The sequence below is a fragment of the Ischnura elegans genome, chromosome 4, assembly GCF_921293095.1.
Source record: "Ischnura elegans chromosome 4, ioIscEleg1.1, whole genome shotgun sequence".
Classification (NCBI taxonomy): Eukaryota; Metazoa; Arthropoda; class Insecta; order Odonata; family Coenagrionidae; genus Ischnura; species Ischnura elegans.
Genome location: NC_060249.1, coordinates 68,500,969 through 68,518,618, shown reverse-complemented (window position 1 = coordinate 68,518,618; position 17,650 = coordinate 68,500,969). Strand labels below are relative to the sequence as shown.

At 38.1% G+C, this 17,650-nt stretch overlaps 2 protein-coding genes across 3 annotated transcripts; one reads left to right on the top strand and one right to left on the bottom strand.

Annotated features, from left to right (window-relative positions):
• The first annotated feature begins 94 nt into the window (after window positions 1-94).
• On the top strand, window positions 95-4,149 carry LOC124157647 (clotting factor G beta subunit-like). The gene is made up of 6 exons (XM_046532562.1): window positions 95-393; window positions 487-582; window positions 767-983; window positions 1,994-2,172; window positions 2,268-2,660; window positions 3,823-4,149. Exons 1-6 carry the CDS (start codon window positions 250-252, stop codon window positions 4,048-4,050), a joined length of 1,257 nt encoding a protein of 418 aa, XP_046388518.1. The 5' UTR covers window positions 95-249; the 3' UTR covers window positions 4,051-4,149.
• A 674-nt stretch (window positions 4,150-4,823) lies between these two features.
• Window positions 4,824-17,648, bottom strand: LOC124157644 (fibroblast growth factor receptor substrate 2). Of its 2 annotated transcripts, none has more exons than XM_046532547.1 (2): window positions 17,534-17,648; window positions 4,824-8,768 (listed from the first exon to the last, which is right to left on the bottom strand). In XM_046532547.1, the coding sequence occupies exon 2, from the start codon at window positions 8,758-8,760 to the stop codon at window positions 7,144-7,146; it is 1,617 nt and encodes a 538-aa protein (XP_046388503.1). In that variant the 5' UTR covers window positions 8,761-8,768; window positions 17,534-17,648; the 3' UTR covers window positions 4,824-7,143. The 2 variants fall into 2 exon arrangements, with proteins under 2 accessions (XP_046388503.1, XP_046388504.1); XM_046532548.1 differs by lacking the exon at window positions 17,534-17,648 and adding an exon at window positions 11,057-11,257.
• Window positions 17,649-17,650: the final 2 nt, after the last annotated feature.

Genomic DNA, 17,650 nt, shown 5'->3' with positions numbered 1-17,650 from the left:
CTTAATAGCGCAATTCTCCGAGGGAGCTTGATCGTGTGGTTCATCGCATTTCTATATTCGTCATTCATCCGCTGCGACAAGCTACGAGACGTTTCATTCAGGCCTCAACTCTTAATTTTTGGTGCTTTGGGATAACACCTCGCAGTGGACAGTAGCTTCGCTTCTAGCAAGGCCTGCTGCTTCCACCTCCCGCGTGAAAGCTCCAGGTCAATTGCAACTGTTCTAGCCTGTCTCAAGATAAAAAGCGTAATGGAGTACTATTCATTCTTGTTGGTCGTAATTTATTTTATGATAGTTTTGGAAACATGCGTCGCCACGTATCGTTCGGATGTGCCGACCTTTCATGTGGGATCGATAGGGAAAACAACGCTTCATTGTCCCTGTACTGAAATGGTGGGTAAACCGAAATGCTAAGATTCTTGAATGGTTCCAACAATTCATTCTCTCCAAGGAAACGTGTGAACTAGGTCTGTAATGCCGTTTCAGAATGCAACATTTAGCCGTGCCTGTGGTGTGACACCTAAAGTGACTAGGTTGAACGCTACAGATAGTCGCACCCAATTTGGAGAATTTCCATGGCAGGTGGGTATCTATAGTAGTAATGACTTTGCTTAAATGAAGGTTTTGAAGTTAAAATTTGCAGTAACTCTTATTCCAGACATTGAACATGTTCAGTGAAATATGTAGTATCTTTTTGAAATTCCATTTCATAGTCCTCAAATTGAAGTCTTGCCAATTTTTACTTTTGGGATTGTATTTTATTCAGGTGGCAGTAATTGAGAAGTATGAGGAAGAGTTCATCTGTTCAGGTGTCCTTGTGTCTCCCAGAGTTGTTTTAACGGCGGCACAATGTGTTCAGGAAATACCAGTGTCACAGATTAAAGTCCGTTTAGGTGAATGGGATATACTGAATGAAGATAAAAATCCATTTGAACCATACACAAGTGTAGATGTACCAGTTTCCAAGAAGTATTTAAACACTGGTAAGATTCTGAGCATTAGCAGCCTTGCAATTGAGAAGTAATGGGTGAAATAAAAACTTACCACTGGCTCACATGATTATAATGGTAGTTCTATGGTTTTCACATATTGATTACTGGATGACAAATATTACAACACAGGATTCTCCAGTCATCTTGTGGGTGTGTTGTCTCTCACTGTGCATTTAAATGGGCTCACAATAGTTGCCACTCTGACAGACAGAGTGATCTGAATTTCACTGAGAAATAAGCTGTAATTGGGGCCGTTAACCAAAATTTGTCTGATGTATCAAAATTCATAATATCTCTATACTATTCCTTGCAATTACAAATGCTATATTACTAAAATTGAGAATAAGTGGATCGCTCTGCACACATTGCGGTGCAGTGGACATTTTTGAAACATTAAAATAGTATGCCCTAAGAAGCAACTGAAATCAAGCCTCTACAGGACTTATATTGTGGCCGCCTCTATGCAGTACCCATGACTGGATGTATCCTTGTTTTCAGTGGAGTAGGCAGCAGTAACCTGCCAGGCAAGAAGAAAGGCTAGCTTCCTATTCTACTGCATTTACCTGCTTCCTCTATCCAAAACACTATTCGAATACATTTATCCTGGTAGTTAGCTCTGCTTGAAGCAACTGCTTTATAAACTATCCAGATTCTTTAGTGAACCGCCACATTGCCGAACATTGCAGATCCACAATTGTAACTTTTTTATATCATAAGATGGCATTGTCTTATATATGTATATATTCAGTTCATATATAACTTTATTAAACTTTGCATGTGACTTGATTATTTTTTTACTACGAGAAAAGTAAAGATAGCTCAAGATATCTTTAGCCCCCACCCCCCTAGAGTTTTTGTCCGCCTCTGCTTGGAGCCAACTGTTGTCCATTTTAAAAATTTATCATAGAATGGGCTGAATATCTTAAGATTTGTTGCCTATGTTTCTGAAAATCGTATTAAGCCTTATCAATTTATGCCTAGTGAAAACTTCTCTATTTCAGAATCTCGAATCCTAAGTGAAGCTTACAACTTGGCTATCCTGAAATTGGTAGTTCCCATAAACTTTGATGAATATCCACATGTTGCTCCAATATGCCTTCCACAAATTACGATGGGTAAAGCGAATTTATCGGACTGTATGGTGACTGGTTGGATTGAATCTGATGTTTTAACTCTTGAGGTGTGTAAACTGAGAAGGCGTGTAATCATTGTTACTCTAATTTAATTGATCTATTTTTTATTGTCTTATCTAATTCTTCATTATTTTATTTTTAGAAACAAGTTCAATCACATTTGGTTAACTCAATGTCTCAAACTTTTGGAATGTGGAAGAATCCTATGGAATCTGCAACTAATAGTCCAGAGGGTAGCCATTGCCAACTTCTTGGAGGGAATTTTGGAGAATTGGTCCACTGTTCACCTGAGATAGGTGGTATAACTGGGATTGAAAATTCATCTGAGGAACAATTTGAAAGAGAAAAACTGCATGATAATATGAGTGATGAAGAGGAAGCTGAAACCAGAATATTCTCAAGAATACTTTCAAAATCCAGAGCAACAGTTTTATCTAGGGCAGAATGCATAAAGGCAATGAAGGAAATAAACTCAACAATGCCAAAATCAAATCAGTTGTGTGTGACAGCAATGCAAGGATCCTCACAGTGTTTGGTAAGGTTTTCATTCTATCTCTTCTAAATTTCATTCATCTTTGGTTTATCTCTGTTAAAAATTCTTTTTCAAGTACGTATGCTTATTCTTGTCAGAATGAACACTGGTTTTGAAGGGGAAATGTAGTTTTGAAATGTCAAGTACTGTTTTTTTTTGTCATGTGTCATTGTCATTTTGCCACTGCTGATGATGAGAGTGCTTATATGAAGCAAAATTCGCCAACCCACATTGATATACAATTTTCTTCATAAATATAAAATTTCACCTCAGTTTTTGCACCAAATTTTGGAAGTTAAGGAAAAAAGTGGAATATTTATTTATTGGACCATATGAATTTAATTTGATGTATTTAGGCATAAATCATGATTAATTTTGGCAATTAAACAATATTCCAGTCATATGGCTTCCTGTGTGGAAAGATGAGTTAATATTGTACCCCTGAGATTGATGTGTAGGTAGTGTGCAGTATATTAGATAAATTTGCCTTTGTTCGGATTCTGCCATTAATGACCCCATTAAAAGTACACTTTCAAGCCATTGCCAGAGAACTAATGCCAGAAATAAATGAGGTTAATCACAAATTGAGGAACATTTTTATGCTACTGCTAATTTTGAAAGATGTTTGTTTATTTAGCTTTCAGGATAAGTTATACAATGACAAAGTAACTTCATCTCTTGGACTTATCCCAATTATTTTTTCATGACTTAATTTCAGTGGAAAAAATGCCTTCATTGATCACTTAGTGTGAAAAACTTCTGGCAGAGCTGGAAATCCTAAATTACCTTATAAACTCAAATAAGAGATATGCTTCCCTTTTTAAGTGATGAGGTGGATAATGTAAATAGGCTTATTTTATGGAAAATTTAATTTAATGAAAGTCTCTTCGCCCACTTCAGTTTATAAATTGAATCTTGTCATAATTGAACTTCAGCTTGGAATACAATGGATGATTGAGTATTAAAATGTTGGAAATTGAAAGTTGATTTTACTGCATGTTGACAAAGAGGAAATTATGTTTTTTTTTAAATGTATTTTCTCTTCATTAACTGCTTGCTATATTTCCAAAGATTATAAGATTGTGCAGCCTTCTGATATAATTTTTTTAATGAGTTGCCAAAACTAGCTCCTCATGTATAGAAATACATACATTTAATTTTTCAGGGAGATATTGGTTCACCTGTTATTTGCCGTTTGATCGAGGAAAAGAAGCAGAACCTTAAGGACATCAAGAAAACTGATGAAGGAAGTATAAAATATGTTGTAGTTGGTATCATGACCCAATCATATAATTGTATAGGTGATGATAGTGATACCAATGTGAGACCACTTTTGGCGACAAGTATATCAAAGAATCTTGATCAGATTTGCCATGTTATGTCCTCCAGTTGAGGTGAATATTATTATTAGATATTTTGCTATTTCTTTTGGTGTCTTGCTATTGTATATCATTTGCATATTCTACTCGTAATTAAAAGGTTGAAACTATGACCATTCTCTTTCATTCATGTTACCCATTTAATAAAAGCTATGTTCTAAGTAGCTTTTAGAGGTGTATATAGCTTTTGTGAAAAATCCACCGAGAAGAAATCATTCGCCTCGATTTGAACCTGGATTCTCCACTCCAGTTTTCACTCTAAAAGATACCAAATTCACATAGTTTACATTTTGATTTAAATGATCCTGCAAGCTTTTTTATCATTAAAAAGTTTCCTTTTAATTTTTTCATAATTAATAATATATTATTGTGTGTATTCATTTCAATTGAATTCATAAATTTATTTATTCAATGAGAGTTCAAAATCCTGAAAATTCAAAAATCCTGTAATCATTCATTTTCAAGCTTTCCATACTTTAAATCCTGTACCGTATTAAATTTTTTCACTAAAGATGTAAACTTTTATGAAAAAAATAACATGTTCATTAAAATTGCCCATGAAGACAATTAACATTAGTTATTATGGTACCTAAATAATTGAGTCAATTCTGAATGTACCTAGCTAAACATAGATACATGATTATGGGCATTAATGTCCGATTTTTATTTTTCATAACTACGTTAATGTTTCTAAATTAGTAATGACTTCACTAATTATATCAAAACTAATATTTAAGCATAAATATTAAAGGGGGTGACTTAGTCAAGGAATTAAAACAAGTTGTGCTTAAAAAGAATTCACATTATTTATTTAAAATCCATAATTACAGCCTTTGGGTTTTTAGTTCGTTTTTATCATTTGTGTAAAAATCTTGACAATTAACACCTAGGATATGCTGGTACTTATCCAAACTTATACTTCTACCCAAAAATACATGGCTCCAGAAAAATATACTTTACATCTGAATAGGTTTACTGGAGAAGAGAACATTTTTTTGGGTCGGCATTGTGAATGTTGTCTACCTAAGAAACAATATGTAGTGACTAACCAAACAATTTATTGTTCTATTACAAGATTTACCTGGTAAAAATAAATCAATGCTGAGATTTGAAATTAATGATGTTATTAATGAACTCTTGCCCAAATTATATATGCCACTAACAAGTGTATTCACTATAATTTTATGCAAAATCTGAACTCCATTTGGAAATCTATGGGGTTTTTTAAAAGCCATATGGATCCCTAGCCACCATCATTAGGAATTTTCTTGGTTGATGCTATGGCAAGAGCAGCTCAGTATATATTTATACAAAATGAAATTTATTAATGAACACTATCATGTGTGCTTTCGTTATCGTTCACTTGTGTGATATGAAATAATATGCATGTATGAATAAAATATCTCATTCAGCCATTTGGCTCAATATCAAATCTAAATCACAGCTAAGAATACATTACTATTGTCATTCAGAAAATCATTGTCATTGATGGTAGGGTCAACTTGTGAATTAATAAGAATTAACCTGCATTCTGGTATAAATACCTCCAATAATCTATAAAGAAACTAACTTCATATTAAGAAACATTTCCCTAAAAATTGTATTCAATTAGCATTATACTTCTCAACAAATACAGCACCATGCATATTCATCGTAGTTCGGAAGAATTCTTTTTCTACTACAAGCTGTGAGCAATGGATATTTGGTCTCCTACATGAGCAATAACACTATATTTAGAGGCATTAGGTGTACTATAGCATTTTTACACAAACATTCTGGCAATGGTAACATTCATGCCATTAAATAATTTTGTAAAACATTGGGGAAAAGATTAAAAAGTAAAGAAATATCATTGATGCTCTTGAAGCATCAGCACAAGACCACCCATGTCAGTCTAGGATAGTACGCTGCAAAGGCCAAATATTAAATCAGTAGCAAAGAGCAATTTCTGACAAAGCAATGCCATTATATAGATGCTTTGATCACTACTGGCCAAGAAGGAGTTCATGTTGATTCTCCTCACGTTACATCACAAGTTCAGGAACACAATATGGAATTGGACTAGGTTCAAAATGAGAAATGACGTTTACTGATGATTCACAGATATTCAAAGTACAATAGAAAGAGATAAATATCTGTTGCACGATATTTGGCTTCATGAAACATTCATAAAAACTACAAAGAATAGGTGGGGAGTAGGGTAACTCAATTGTAAGCTATACTAAACAAGTATTTCATATTAATGAATGAAAATCTATGACTGTGTGTAGTGTATGTATTTTACATACTAGGTATTTACCACTTCTCTCAAGGAACTCAAAATTTGCTAAAAATATTCAGAAACTGTACAAAAACTGTCTCCTCCTATTTTACATATTAAAATACGTTAAACACCTCTATCATATTCCTCATAATGGCTTGAGTTTCTGAACAAGTACATAGGTGTTGTACAGACTATGAGACTGCTTCTGTGCTTAATATGCAACTTATATAATGTAAATAATTAAATGCATTTTTATTTGCTTGAGTATAAGGTAGATAACAATTGACTTCACAAAAATATAAAAATACTGTAAGCTAATCACAAGTATAAAATCTCAAAGAAATAATGATATATCATATCTAAATAAGGCTACCATTTGAAAAAGGATAACAACAGCTGCACAAATTAAATTGAGTTCTTAAAACCTTGCTGAAACATTATAGCTAACAAAAATTAGATAATTTAAAGCTTTGCCATAATATATGTAATCTCATATATTGGTAAATTTTTTAGCCAAGTACATCATTTTTATAGAGCTTGGTGGAAAAACTAACAAGCACCAAAAATGCCATTCTACAAATGCATGCACCTTAAAATTTAAGGTTTCAATAACATACAATGACCTGGAGCAAGAGAGCATTCCTGTGCTTTTTATCACAATGTCAATGTGTACAATTTTAACTAAACAAGTACACACAATCAAAACATTTGGTAACGGACACATAATGAGTATTATATAAAATACCTACAACAATGTATACTTCATTTTAACAACAAAATAAACATCCCTCTCAATAAATCACAATTTTGATCAGGTTTAAAGATCAATAGCCTCTTTTCACTTTCAGTCACTTAAGGAGGAACTGTTTCTTGTCAAGGAGAGGTCATTTATGGTAGAGTTATGCCGAGTTTTTCGAGAACCCTCCGTGTCATTATCCATATTAGGATTCACTGAATGAGAGAGGGCGACTGTCTTATTGAAGTCTATCGTAGCATAACCTTCTGACACTCGTCGAGGAGATTCTGGAAAAGAAGCCACGGACCCTAGTGGTGATGTAGGCAATGTCTGTGAATTGTTCGAATCAGATCCTCTATCTAAATCAAGGACCACATAATTAACTTCACGCACAGGTGCAGCTTCAGGTATTGTAGGGGCTACTGGAGCTAAACTCAGGTGAATGGGAACCTGACTGACAGGAGTAGGTCCCACAGCTGTTCCTACTCTACTACTGGGAGTGGCTGCCACAGCATCAACAGGGGAGAGAGCAGTCAAAACCACCTTCCCATTAATCTCACTACTGATTTCTCCGGGTTCAAGATTTTCATAACAGTGCTGCTCTGATAGGGAAATTGCTTTGGCAGTGGGGTCTTTGGCATTTTCAGGGACAACATTCATGTACAAATGCAGCTGTGCTTCTTGCTCTGATTTGATAAGGTCATCCAGTTTAGCATAGTTTGTTTCAGTATCATATGGAGAGTGAGGACTTCCTAGGCCTAGGTTCATGTACGGGAGAGGTAGGGGAGCCGGTGCTACGCTGCCTGGAGTCTTAGAGCTCCCCCCACTAACACTCAATGGCTCAGGCTGGGCTTCTGTAAGTTCCAGCCGCTGAGTAGGTTTACTACTCTCTGATGGGGTAGCTACTGCACTCCCATTGGTGTACGCTGGGAAAGCTGACCGGCTAGTATCTTCTAAAACAGGGACTCGACCATCTGGATCTGTGAACAGCTCCTCATTGGCATACAATGAGGTACTATTGTCAACAGCACTGCTGGTAGATCCCACCACCGTACCCAAGCAGATATTGACGTTAGGTGGAGGAGAAGTTGTGCTCTGAGGGCTTAAGGGACCACTGCTGACACTCAACCTAGCGATTGAGTTCAGTCCATTGCCTACCTGCATTGGCATCACACGTGGTGCAGTTGGAGGACCCCTTGCGGTGCTCCTCACTGGCTCCAGATAATTCCCATTGTCCAACCCTGCTCCAAGGTTGTCATTCACTCCATTAGCCATCCCATTACCTGGGAAACCTGTCCGAGATATTGATGTGGACATGAGCATTGAGGAGGATGATATGGATGGTGCAGAGGACATTCCCACAGTTGGAAATTCTCGCGACACAGCATCCTCTCCACCAGCTCCATTGTGACAGTGCTGTATGTGGCATTGGAGCATGTTGAACAGTTGCTCAGCACGGCGGCAATTGAAGGCATAGATCCCTGGTCCCGTTGGGCAACGCCTTCCAGATTCAAAACTGAATAACTCTGCATCAAATCCATAGCGTCGCAGGCACTTGAGTGGCCACTTCATGGGCACCTTGCCCTTTTGGTAGAAAATTATATCAGCCTCAGTGATTTCCAGTTGACCAGAACTAAGGAACTGCCCTTCTTCATTCACGTTCATCACATGGAACACATTGGGATGAAGATCATTGATATCTGTCTTGCTGGAAATGCAGCCCATTATGGACTCTGTGGGAAATAGGGAGGAAAGAAAAAAGGTAGGATTAGCAATAGCGAATGCCATCACTAAGAGCTAATTTAAAAAGTAAATCATGAAGTGTGTAATGGTCTAATGGGTAGAGGGTTTGGCAACTGATTTAAGGGTCTGGGTTCAAATCTAACGTGAAGCCCTTGGGCACCCCCAATGAAAATCCTTGTCATGTGGCCCAGGGAGAGGAACTAACCTCGACAGTGAATCTGAGAATTTCACATGCCTGGGGCTTAGTGTGAAGTTAATCTACCCCACTTATTCGAACTAACAAAAGGGTTGATGGAATGACTGATTTACTAAGTGTTTACAAAATTCTACCCCACAGACACACACACACATGCTAACTAAGCTTCTCACTCACCAGCAATGCCATAATAGCATATGCAAGGATTCTAATTTTTAAATGTAAATACAACAAAGAAAGCAATTTCTTAAATTTGCCAATAAACTTCCTCATTTTCATGAAGTTTTTCATTATACCCGCGTGCAGGGCTGCCCACAGACTTCTGGTGGCTCGGGGGAGGAGTTTAGGTGTGAAGCTCCCCTCTCCCAAAGAGAAATACCCCCTTAACTCTGTGGCCCTAAGAAGTCTAGCCCATCTGCCTCCGCTCCTCTCTGGACGGCCCTGCCTGAGTTAGCTTTTTGAGATACAATAAATCTTTTGAAAACGCTTTTACATAAGACATGGTGACATTTTCTGTTACCCAAGTTATTTTCATTCATATACTCCATTAATACCAGGGCCTTAAATTGGTTTGCATAGTAAACATATCACATACCCTTATTTGTAAATAAGATTGTTTGTACCCAACTGCAATCTCGACAGCTACTATTTCTGAACAGATAATAATTATTGAGCTGGCTTTGATTTTTCATCTTCATTACATTCCCATAAACCTACATGATGGATATGTTCAGGTGTTAATAGCTAGTCATTGCATAGATCACTAACAAGGAAATTCTTTGAGCAAAACTCTTGTTATCAATATTTCAATTTTCCCCACAGAAAAGAAAGCTCACAAAGAAATATAACATGGTTAAGTTGAGAGGTAAAAAAGCATAAACATAATTTAAAAGTTTACTTAAAAAATGAGATGATACTAAGGTTGGTACACAACATCGTGTATTAATAAACACTATGTTTAGTTAACTAGCACGCTGATATAGTTTATGGTGATGATATAATTTTGGCATGGAATGAAGCTCCAGATTTAATTTTTAGCTTCCATGTATTGACTGTATACTCAGATTTAGAATATATAAATAGCTTTATACACTAAAAACAAGGTTGACTGGAATTTAAATTCATTTCTCTGATATTTCCAGGAAATCCAGAGTGAATTTGAAATATGTAGAGGAGTAAAAACTTACACTTAAGATTAATTTCACTGTCCAAGAAGGGCACGATTTTTTAAACTGGTTAGTTCATCCGGTAAACTAAAACTTTAACTGTAAATATCCAAGCCACACACAGTGCATAATGGCATTTGAAACTGTGTTAAAAGGAACATTATGAGGGCCAGGAGAAAATGTTGACATACATACAGCACCTAATTATACATTTGATACTCAGCAAAACACACTGAATTCATTTAACTTTTCTTACTTTGATTTCTACGATTTCCATTCATAAAAGTAGTTTCAGCCAAACCACACAGACCTTTTGTGTGCAAGGAAATGATGCAACTGAATTATTCCTATTTCATTTTAACTATTAACATAGAATTGATGGAAAACGATTAAAACATGAAAAGATAAAATTGGATATACAGGGAAAAGTCCCTTTCGAGCAGCAAGTAACATCCACTCCCATAAAACTCAAGTCCCATAGTTTTATGGAGGAATCACCTGATAACCATACACTAACAGGTCAACTACCTATCATTGCAGAACTACACCATAATAATTAAAATAATGTGCTCTAAAATCTTCTTTCCCTACCTTGAAACCTTTAATAATCATTGCTATAACTATTCTAGATTTTTTTCATAAGGAAGATGCAACAACACATACTGCATAAAAAAATTCACACAATACACAACAATGTAGCAATCAGCCATTGCATGCAATGAAAGATATAAACAGAGATGCACAACGAATTCTTCTTCACAACACATCCTGTCACGCCATACAGTAACCCCGCGAGTGAATCCACCTCAAGACGCAGAATTCGCAACGTTACACTCGGGAGAGGACGTAAAAAAGGTGGTGCTAGACATTTTCGCAATGGTCACATTTCGATAGAACAATAAAAAAATCAACTCACTCCGAATTCGCTAAGTCGCCCATTCGTGAGGGTGAAGGCACGCGTGCAGGGGCGGAAGAATCGCGGTTGGTACGTCTCGTGATTGCAGGGAGGCGTGGCGTGTGTCGTCTCGCGGCGTGCGGGGACGTCGAGACACATCCCCATCGGGCGAAGGAGGAAGACAGCGCTGGGGGGGATGAGGAGCGGTCGGCGCTGGGGAAGGAATGCCGAAACCACGTACGCCCCGAGCCCTCGAGGGGGAGGGGGATGCGGCCAGGGAGAGAAGAGAGGGATAGAGCATACGAAAGGGGAAGGGGAGGAACGCGGTGATGGAGGGATGAATCCTTGGGGTTGATGGTGGGGGAAGGGACAGTCTACGCATCGAGCACGGGGGGACGTCTTTGAACGCTCCGACGTAGAATAGAAAGCATCTCACCCCAGCGGTTGGGGCATCAACAATTTTACCAATTAAACACACGTATAAATGATAATCGGCTTCATAAAAACTGATGCATTCCTTAATCTTGGTTTAAAATACCAGCTCAATGTATTTTTACGGGACCACAACGGGAGACGTCTTCGAACGCTCCGAAACAGAATGTAGTATGTCTCACTCCCCGGCAATCGGCGCAAGGGAATTTAATAAAAAAACACGTTATAGGTTAGCAATCACAAGCTGCATAAAAACGCAAAAACTGTTAATACATTCTATAAAAATGCCTCGTAAATAACACTTTTTGCATAAAATCAAATAATAGTATTTAAAACTGCGGTTGAAAAATGGAACCATATATTATCACGAGTCAGCCACAAGCGATGTCTTACAACGCTTCGATGTAGAATACAAATGATCAGTACACATGACCTCCCTAGGGTTGGAGCGTCGAAGTTATAAAAATACGCATATCTTAGCAATTCGCTCCATACAAACGCTTACACTGTGCATGCACTTAAACTTAAAATTTGATAAATACAACTTCGCAAAAAATAACACAATGTCATAATTCAACAAAATCGTTTAAAAATATTTCATTAAATATTTAATCCTGTTTTCCTTTTCATCGATTCCCAAGAAAATAAAATGACCTTTCAATATGCTTATACGAGTGGTTGTATTTAATGTCTTTGCACTCACTGTAGTTGAAATAATCATAGGGATTGAAAATATTCCTTATTAAGTTAAGTCCAGATAATGCAGCCTTTCCACGCTTTGAGCATGAATTTCACAGGCTAAACACATAAAAATGAGTGGAACTCGCGCAACACATCTTTTTTTTAATGTGTCAGAGAGGAAAAAATTTATTTTCACAAATATCAACTTATCCTTATACTTTGAGCCGTAACAAAATTACTGGCATGGTCGCACTAGAAGAAGTGCAGTCCGACTGAAATGGCGCTACACGTCGACACCGCTGGTGGGGGAGGAGCGATCACCGAATATTCTGGTCGAATGATTGGCATTTTTAGTGACTCACTGCCACATTTCGATAGACTTGGCGCGTAAGAGGCGGAAAAAGAGTACTATCATAAGCGGGAGGGAACGAAACAAGAAACAAGACTGAGATTCCATTATTTTTTCTTTTTTTAATCTGTACAGCCGGGAGGGAACCACCTCAGGAGCAAGAGAGGGAAAGGGTGATGCTGTGGGGTAGGGTAGGGACACTCGGGGATCGGAGAGAGAGGGAGGGGGCGGGGTGGGATGGCGATCGATACAAAACCGGGCGAGATTAGCAAAGCATGGAGGGGGGAGAGGGGAGGGAGCTCGCCTAGGGGGACGGAAGATGGGTTCTCCGAAACCAGAGCGCGCGATCCTACCACCTTTCTTTCGGAGAAGAGGTGGACAAAACGATTACTTTCCGGTATCGAATACAACAGATCCTGGTGCATTACAGTATCATATACTGAGTAGCTGTTCCTATGAAGGATCCCTATGATGATACAAATGAAGATTTTCCGCGCTTCACTCCGCGTCGGTCCATGTTTCTTTTGGACGACAGTTTCGCCGGCGCTACACTTAGCTTCTTCAGGTCACCGAATTAACGATGCGTCATCATTGCCACCTTTAATATCCTAGCCGTCGGTCAAGTCGCTCCTGATTGGCTGTTGGAGATTAGCTATTTTCTAAAAACACGTTTCCATGCCTGGGCGAGTGAATAGCCATCTCCCTGTGGAATTTATTCTCTTACTTTGTGATCTCTATGGCCTCGTGTATTACACTCAGAAAATATTTCCGGTCTTCGGATATCAGCTACGGAATCTTCGAATTTTATGTTATGCGTAGCGGCCATCCATGTGTGCTCAGCTACGGCAGAGTTTCAACTTCCTGTTATTCGCATGCACCATTAGACGGCATTTAGGTAATCATGAAGTTACTAGTAGCTACCCCGACAGGTTAATTGCGCTTCGTAAACTCTTCATTTGCATCGGTAGGTACTCGATGTTTCACTCGTTCTAGTAGGTCCCTGGTTTTGGTGGTACAATAAAATCTCGTTACTAAAATAGTGATTGCTTTCAATACGTGAGATCTTCCGAATTTCCTTGGATATGTGGTATCGGCACAAACGCGGCCGGTTTTATTCTCTCCTCCGTTGCTTGATTGCTGGTCCTTTTCATGGCCATTTCCGTTTTTCTCACCGCCTTCAGGACTACGTCTCGGTGTTAGCCGCTCTTCTCCATAACTTTCCGATTTTTTCTCATTTTTCAACGAACTTTTGTCACAAACTGGGTGGACTCAGGAAAAAGAAGTTAGCATATGAAATAATTGTAAATATTTTTTATCCTGATAATGGTCTTTCTTCGTATTATATTTAACGGAAATAAAATTTCCAATAGAAACGATCAACACAAAAACAAACACTTCCGTCGTTTTAGGCCAATTGGACCCATCAAGTGATAACGGATTTTGCCAATTTAAATGGAGTCGATGAACAGATGCCAATAATAGCTCTTGTAAGTGTTTACTCTTGGGTTGGGAATCCGGAAAAAGTCCCAGAAACCCTAATTACAAGGCACGCTCAGGGATTAACGGATCCGTGAACTTCTCCGCAATCGCTCGAGGGAAGTACTAACACAACTAAAAAATTCCTAATTCAGCCTCTCAAATTTTTCAAGTAAAAACGCGGAAGATGCCGACCATGAGTTGGTGACGCTTTAAAGGCCGTTTTACACGTGACACGTACTTGAACGATCTGACGTGTGTACGAAGGCGCAGTCAAAATTGCGTCGTGTAAAGCGGTAAATTGCTAGAATGCATGCGAGAATGCGTGGAATATAGCCCGTTATAATTTCGTACGTGCATTCGCGCAATTCCACGCCATAAAGTAAAATTAATGCAGTTCTAACCTGCGCTATTCCGTGCCACGAGTAAAATGGCCTTAGGGGTTAGCAAGCTAACGCGTTCAGAATGTAGCGCTGATTCAAGGAATGAATTACTCACAGGAGAGCAATGAACCACGGAATACCGATGAGGAATGAATATGAGAAAAATACGGCTTCCCATATACTTCAAACTCTATTACAATCAATACTTTAAAAGGAATTGGTGAACGAGTCCAATGTCGGCGTGAATAAATTCCTAGAATTTCAGTAGTCTCCCGCACAGCGTGAACCAGGCAAACTTTCCGTTTCCAAAGGCTCTTCGTTTGGGTGAAGGAGTAGCACATCTAAAATATATGTACAGAACTTCGAAAAGTAAAAATAAAAACATTCACCAATTTTTTAAAGAAATCTTACTCCGAAATGACTCCGGGGGTGAGATTGAAGAACGGAGGGATGCAATCCTTCGGGGGAAGATTTACTACCGCTCGATTTTCCTTATAGAGAAGAGTATACCCTTCAACTATCGCGTGCTTCTCTGCGAAGTGGCAAACGCGAAATGACTCATCAAACAAAAGGGGTGCAGAGTTCATAAACATTAATTTGGTGATAATTTCTAACTCTAAACAACAAAAACTCCAGGATCAAAACTAGGGGGGCAAGCCATGGTTGTTCAAGTTATAGGTAAGATTTAAGCATGGAAAGGTGAATGAAATCAACATTTTAAGGAAACTGTAAAAACTATTTATTAGTTTTTAAAATTAGTTGCGTGAAAAAATATTATTTTCCTTAAAGACATTTGCGATTTTTGCTTCTAGGGGGCAGCTGCCCCCTACTGCCCATCGCTGGGGACGCCCATGACCCTAAAAATGAATTCCAGGTGTATCAATGGTACGAGAAACGCACAAAAAATTTTTACGCTCAATAAATGTTCGAAATCAAATTATATACGCCTGCCACGAGTCCAACGAAACGGAGGCTGCAGAGGTGGGTTAAAAAGGGATCGGTTGGTTAAGCTACAATAATTCCTATGAAAAAAATAGTAATCAAAATAATTTTGATTTCAACATATGCTTATGCGTTTCGCGTCTATTTATTTTCACCAGAATCCTCGATTATCTCATAGGAACTGTGCAATGAACTAAGCCTGAAGAGTATGCGTCTTCTCCTATCCGTCGTCATTAAGCCTCAAATAGTTTCTGTTTCAACAAAATACTTTCACTTCACTAATTATAATTTACTAAAATCAATGGCGCTACGGTTAGCGTAAAATTCACAATATCTGACAACAAAATTCAAATTAAAAATTCATATGATCATTCAGAAGATCCCCTGAGGATGAACAGCAAGTCGCCTCTCAAAACGTCGGGAGACATGGAGAACATCAACCGGGGGAAAACCCGAGAAACTTTTCTGCACCTGATACGCCGGGAAAATCTAATTGTAAGATCATACATAAAAACTCATATGTTTACTCCAAGCATTCATTACCCAACAAAGCCGACTACGAGAGCATTTTGCAGCGCGAGGATACACTCAATTGCCTTGGAAATAAAACCGCCGTGACTAGGAATATACCGCGAACCAAAAGTTTACTGGGCCCCGCCCAAAGTATACATGAAAACAATACGCCTAGTTCAGGGTGAGCTCTGACCCGACCTACCAAAACTAACCTTAGGGCTAATACTAAACAAACGCCAAGTATTTCTTAACAATCGCGGAAGTACACAAACCCAAGACCGCAGCATATTATGATCAACCGCGTCAAATGGGAGATGAGAATTCGTCGCAGCTTTTATGCTAGCTTGTGTTTAGTAAAATACGGAATTACGAGGGCACAAAGATCATGTTACATTCATTGCACCAAAATTATTAACCTAATCAGCACCAATACGCACAGAAATACATAGAAATCCAATACATACAATCAACATGGTACGATTATCATTCGAATGCATTTCACTTCTCTAAATATTATTTTCAACCATTAATTCCCGATAGATGATCTTGATTTGTAAGTCCGCAGTTAAACTAAAATATTGAGAGACATGATGAAAATGCTCTGCTACACCCAGCGAAATCTCATCATTATTGCTTCTCATTGTGCGAATGGGTAGAAGGTCACTTATGATGACCAATTCATCCGTTCATTACCGCCGCTTCCAAGCGATGGTGCGAGAGCAGCACGAGATGACAGGAGATGAAGCAGACAAAATGACGTCATCCAATTCGCACTGAAAGGGTGACATGATATGCCGTCTCTGTCGGTGACTTCAGCAACACATGAAAAACTAGACCTATCATAAAATTGAGCACAACAGAGCTAAATACATGACTCTATACATCCAAAATAAATTCAACATCGCGCTAAAATGGTATCCTGACGTACAAGACGAAGCACACCTTCTGAAAACATGAATGTGCGGATTACCAAAACCACTTGCTAAGAGTTAGGAACGCCGCAAAAAAAGAAACAAGAATGTACGCTACTAAATATCGTTAAATAAATTGTAAACAATGAAAATAATTACCATGAACTCCCACTGAAATTTGAAGTCAAACATGATCCGATTGTACACCAAGACAGGAATCCTATATCAAACACTCGAAGTATTGTTTATGTATATTACCAGTTAAACAACCAGCCTTCGTTCAGATGCACAGAAAATCTACGCGTTTAGATGAATACGAGCTGACAGACCCGAAGGAAAAATCTACAATAAGTTAAATTGAAAGAGAAGAAAAGAGGCCATTGGGCTGCATCTTAAATAAAAACAAGTAGAAACCAACAGTGATTTTAGATTATTGAGTCTAGCATACTATTACGAATCGTTTAGAATTATCTCAAACACAACAATATGTAATTTAAAAACTCACGCCACTCACTGGCCATTAGATCTTAGGTCCCTTTAAAGAAGTTAAAAAATCACTCGGTGACATTTGCACAAAATTCGTACCATCGACTTCTTGAAAACAAACCAAAGTAACACCCACAACCAGACTTCAAATTTTCATTTTTTACAGATTATATTACATTAAATTCAACATCAAAACATAATATTGTAGTCAAATACCATTCGCAAGGCGATGCTAACGTAAAATGGAAATTCATTACGCATAAGTTTACCACTTCTGATATGGCGCAAGTGATACATGATAGAGCTTCCATTCAGCTTTACTTACCACATTAACAGCCTCTCTATCATACTGTTGTTTTACGGTGCTACCTATTTCCAGTTACAAATAGTGCGATAGTAAAATTCATTCTTCGTCAACCCAAAAACACCAAACAAAGATGGC

Bases quoted from the DNA above. Each gene is read 5' to 3' on its own strand.
- LOC124157644 (XM_046532547.1), bottom strand. From the start codon at position 8,760: ATGGGCTGCATTTCCAGCAAGACAGATATCAATGATCTTCATCCCAAT.
- LOC124157647 (XM_046532562.1), top strand. From the start codon at position 250: ATGGAGTACTATTCATTCTTGTTGGTCGTAATTTATTTTATGATAGTT. The intron at 984-1,993 runs GTAAGATTCTGA...TCTCTATTTCAG, and splicing joins CAAGAAGTATTTAAACACTG to AATCTCGAATCCTAAGTGAA. The intron at 2,661-3,822 runs GTAAGGTTTTCA...TTAATTTTTCAG, and splicing joins AAGGATCCTCACAGTGTTTG to GGAGATATTGGTTCACCTGT.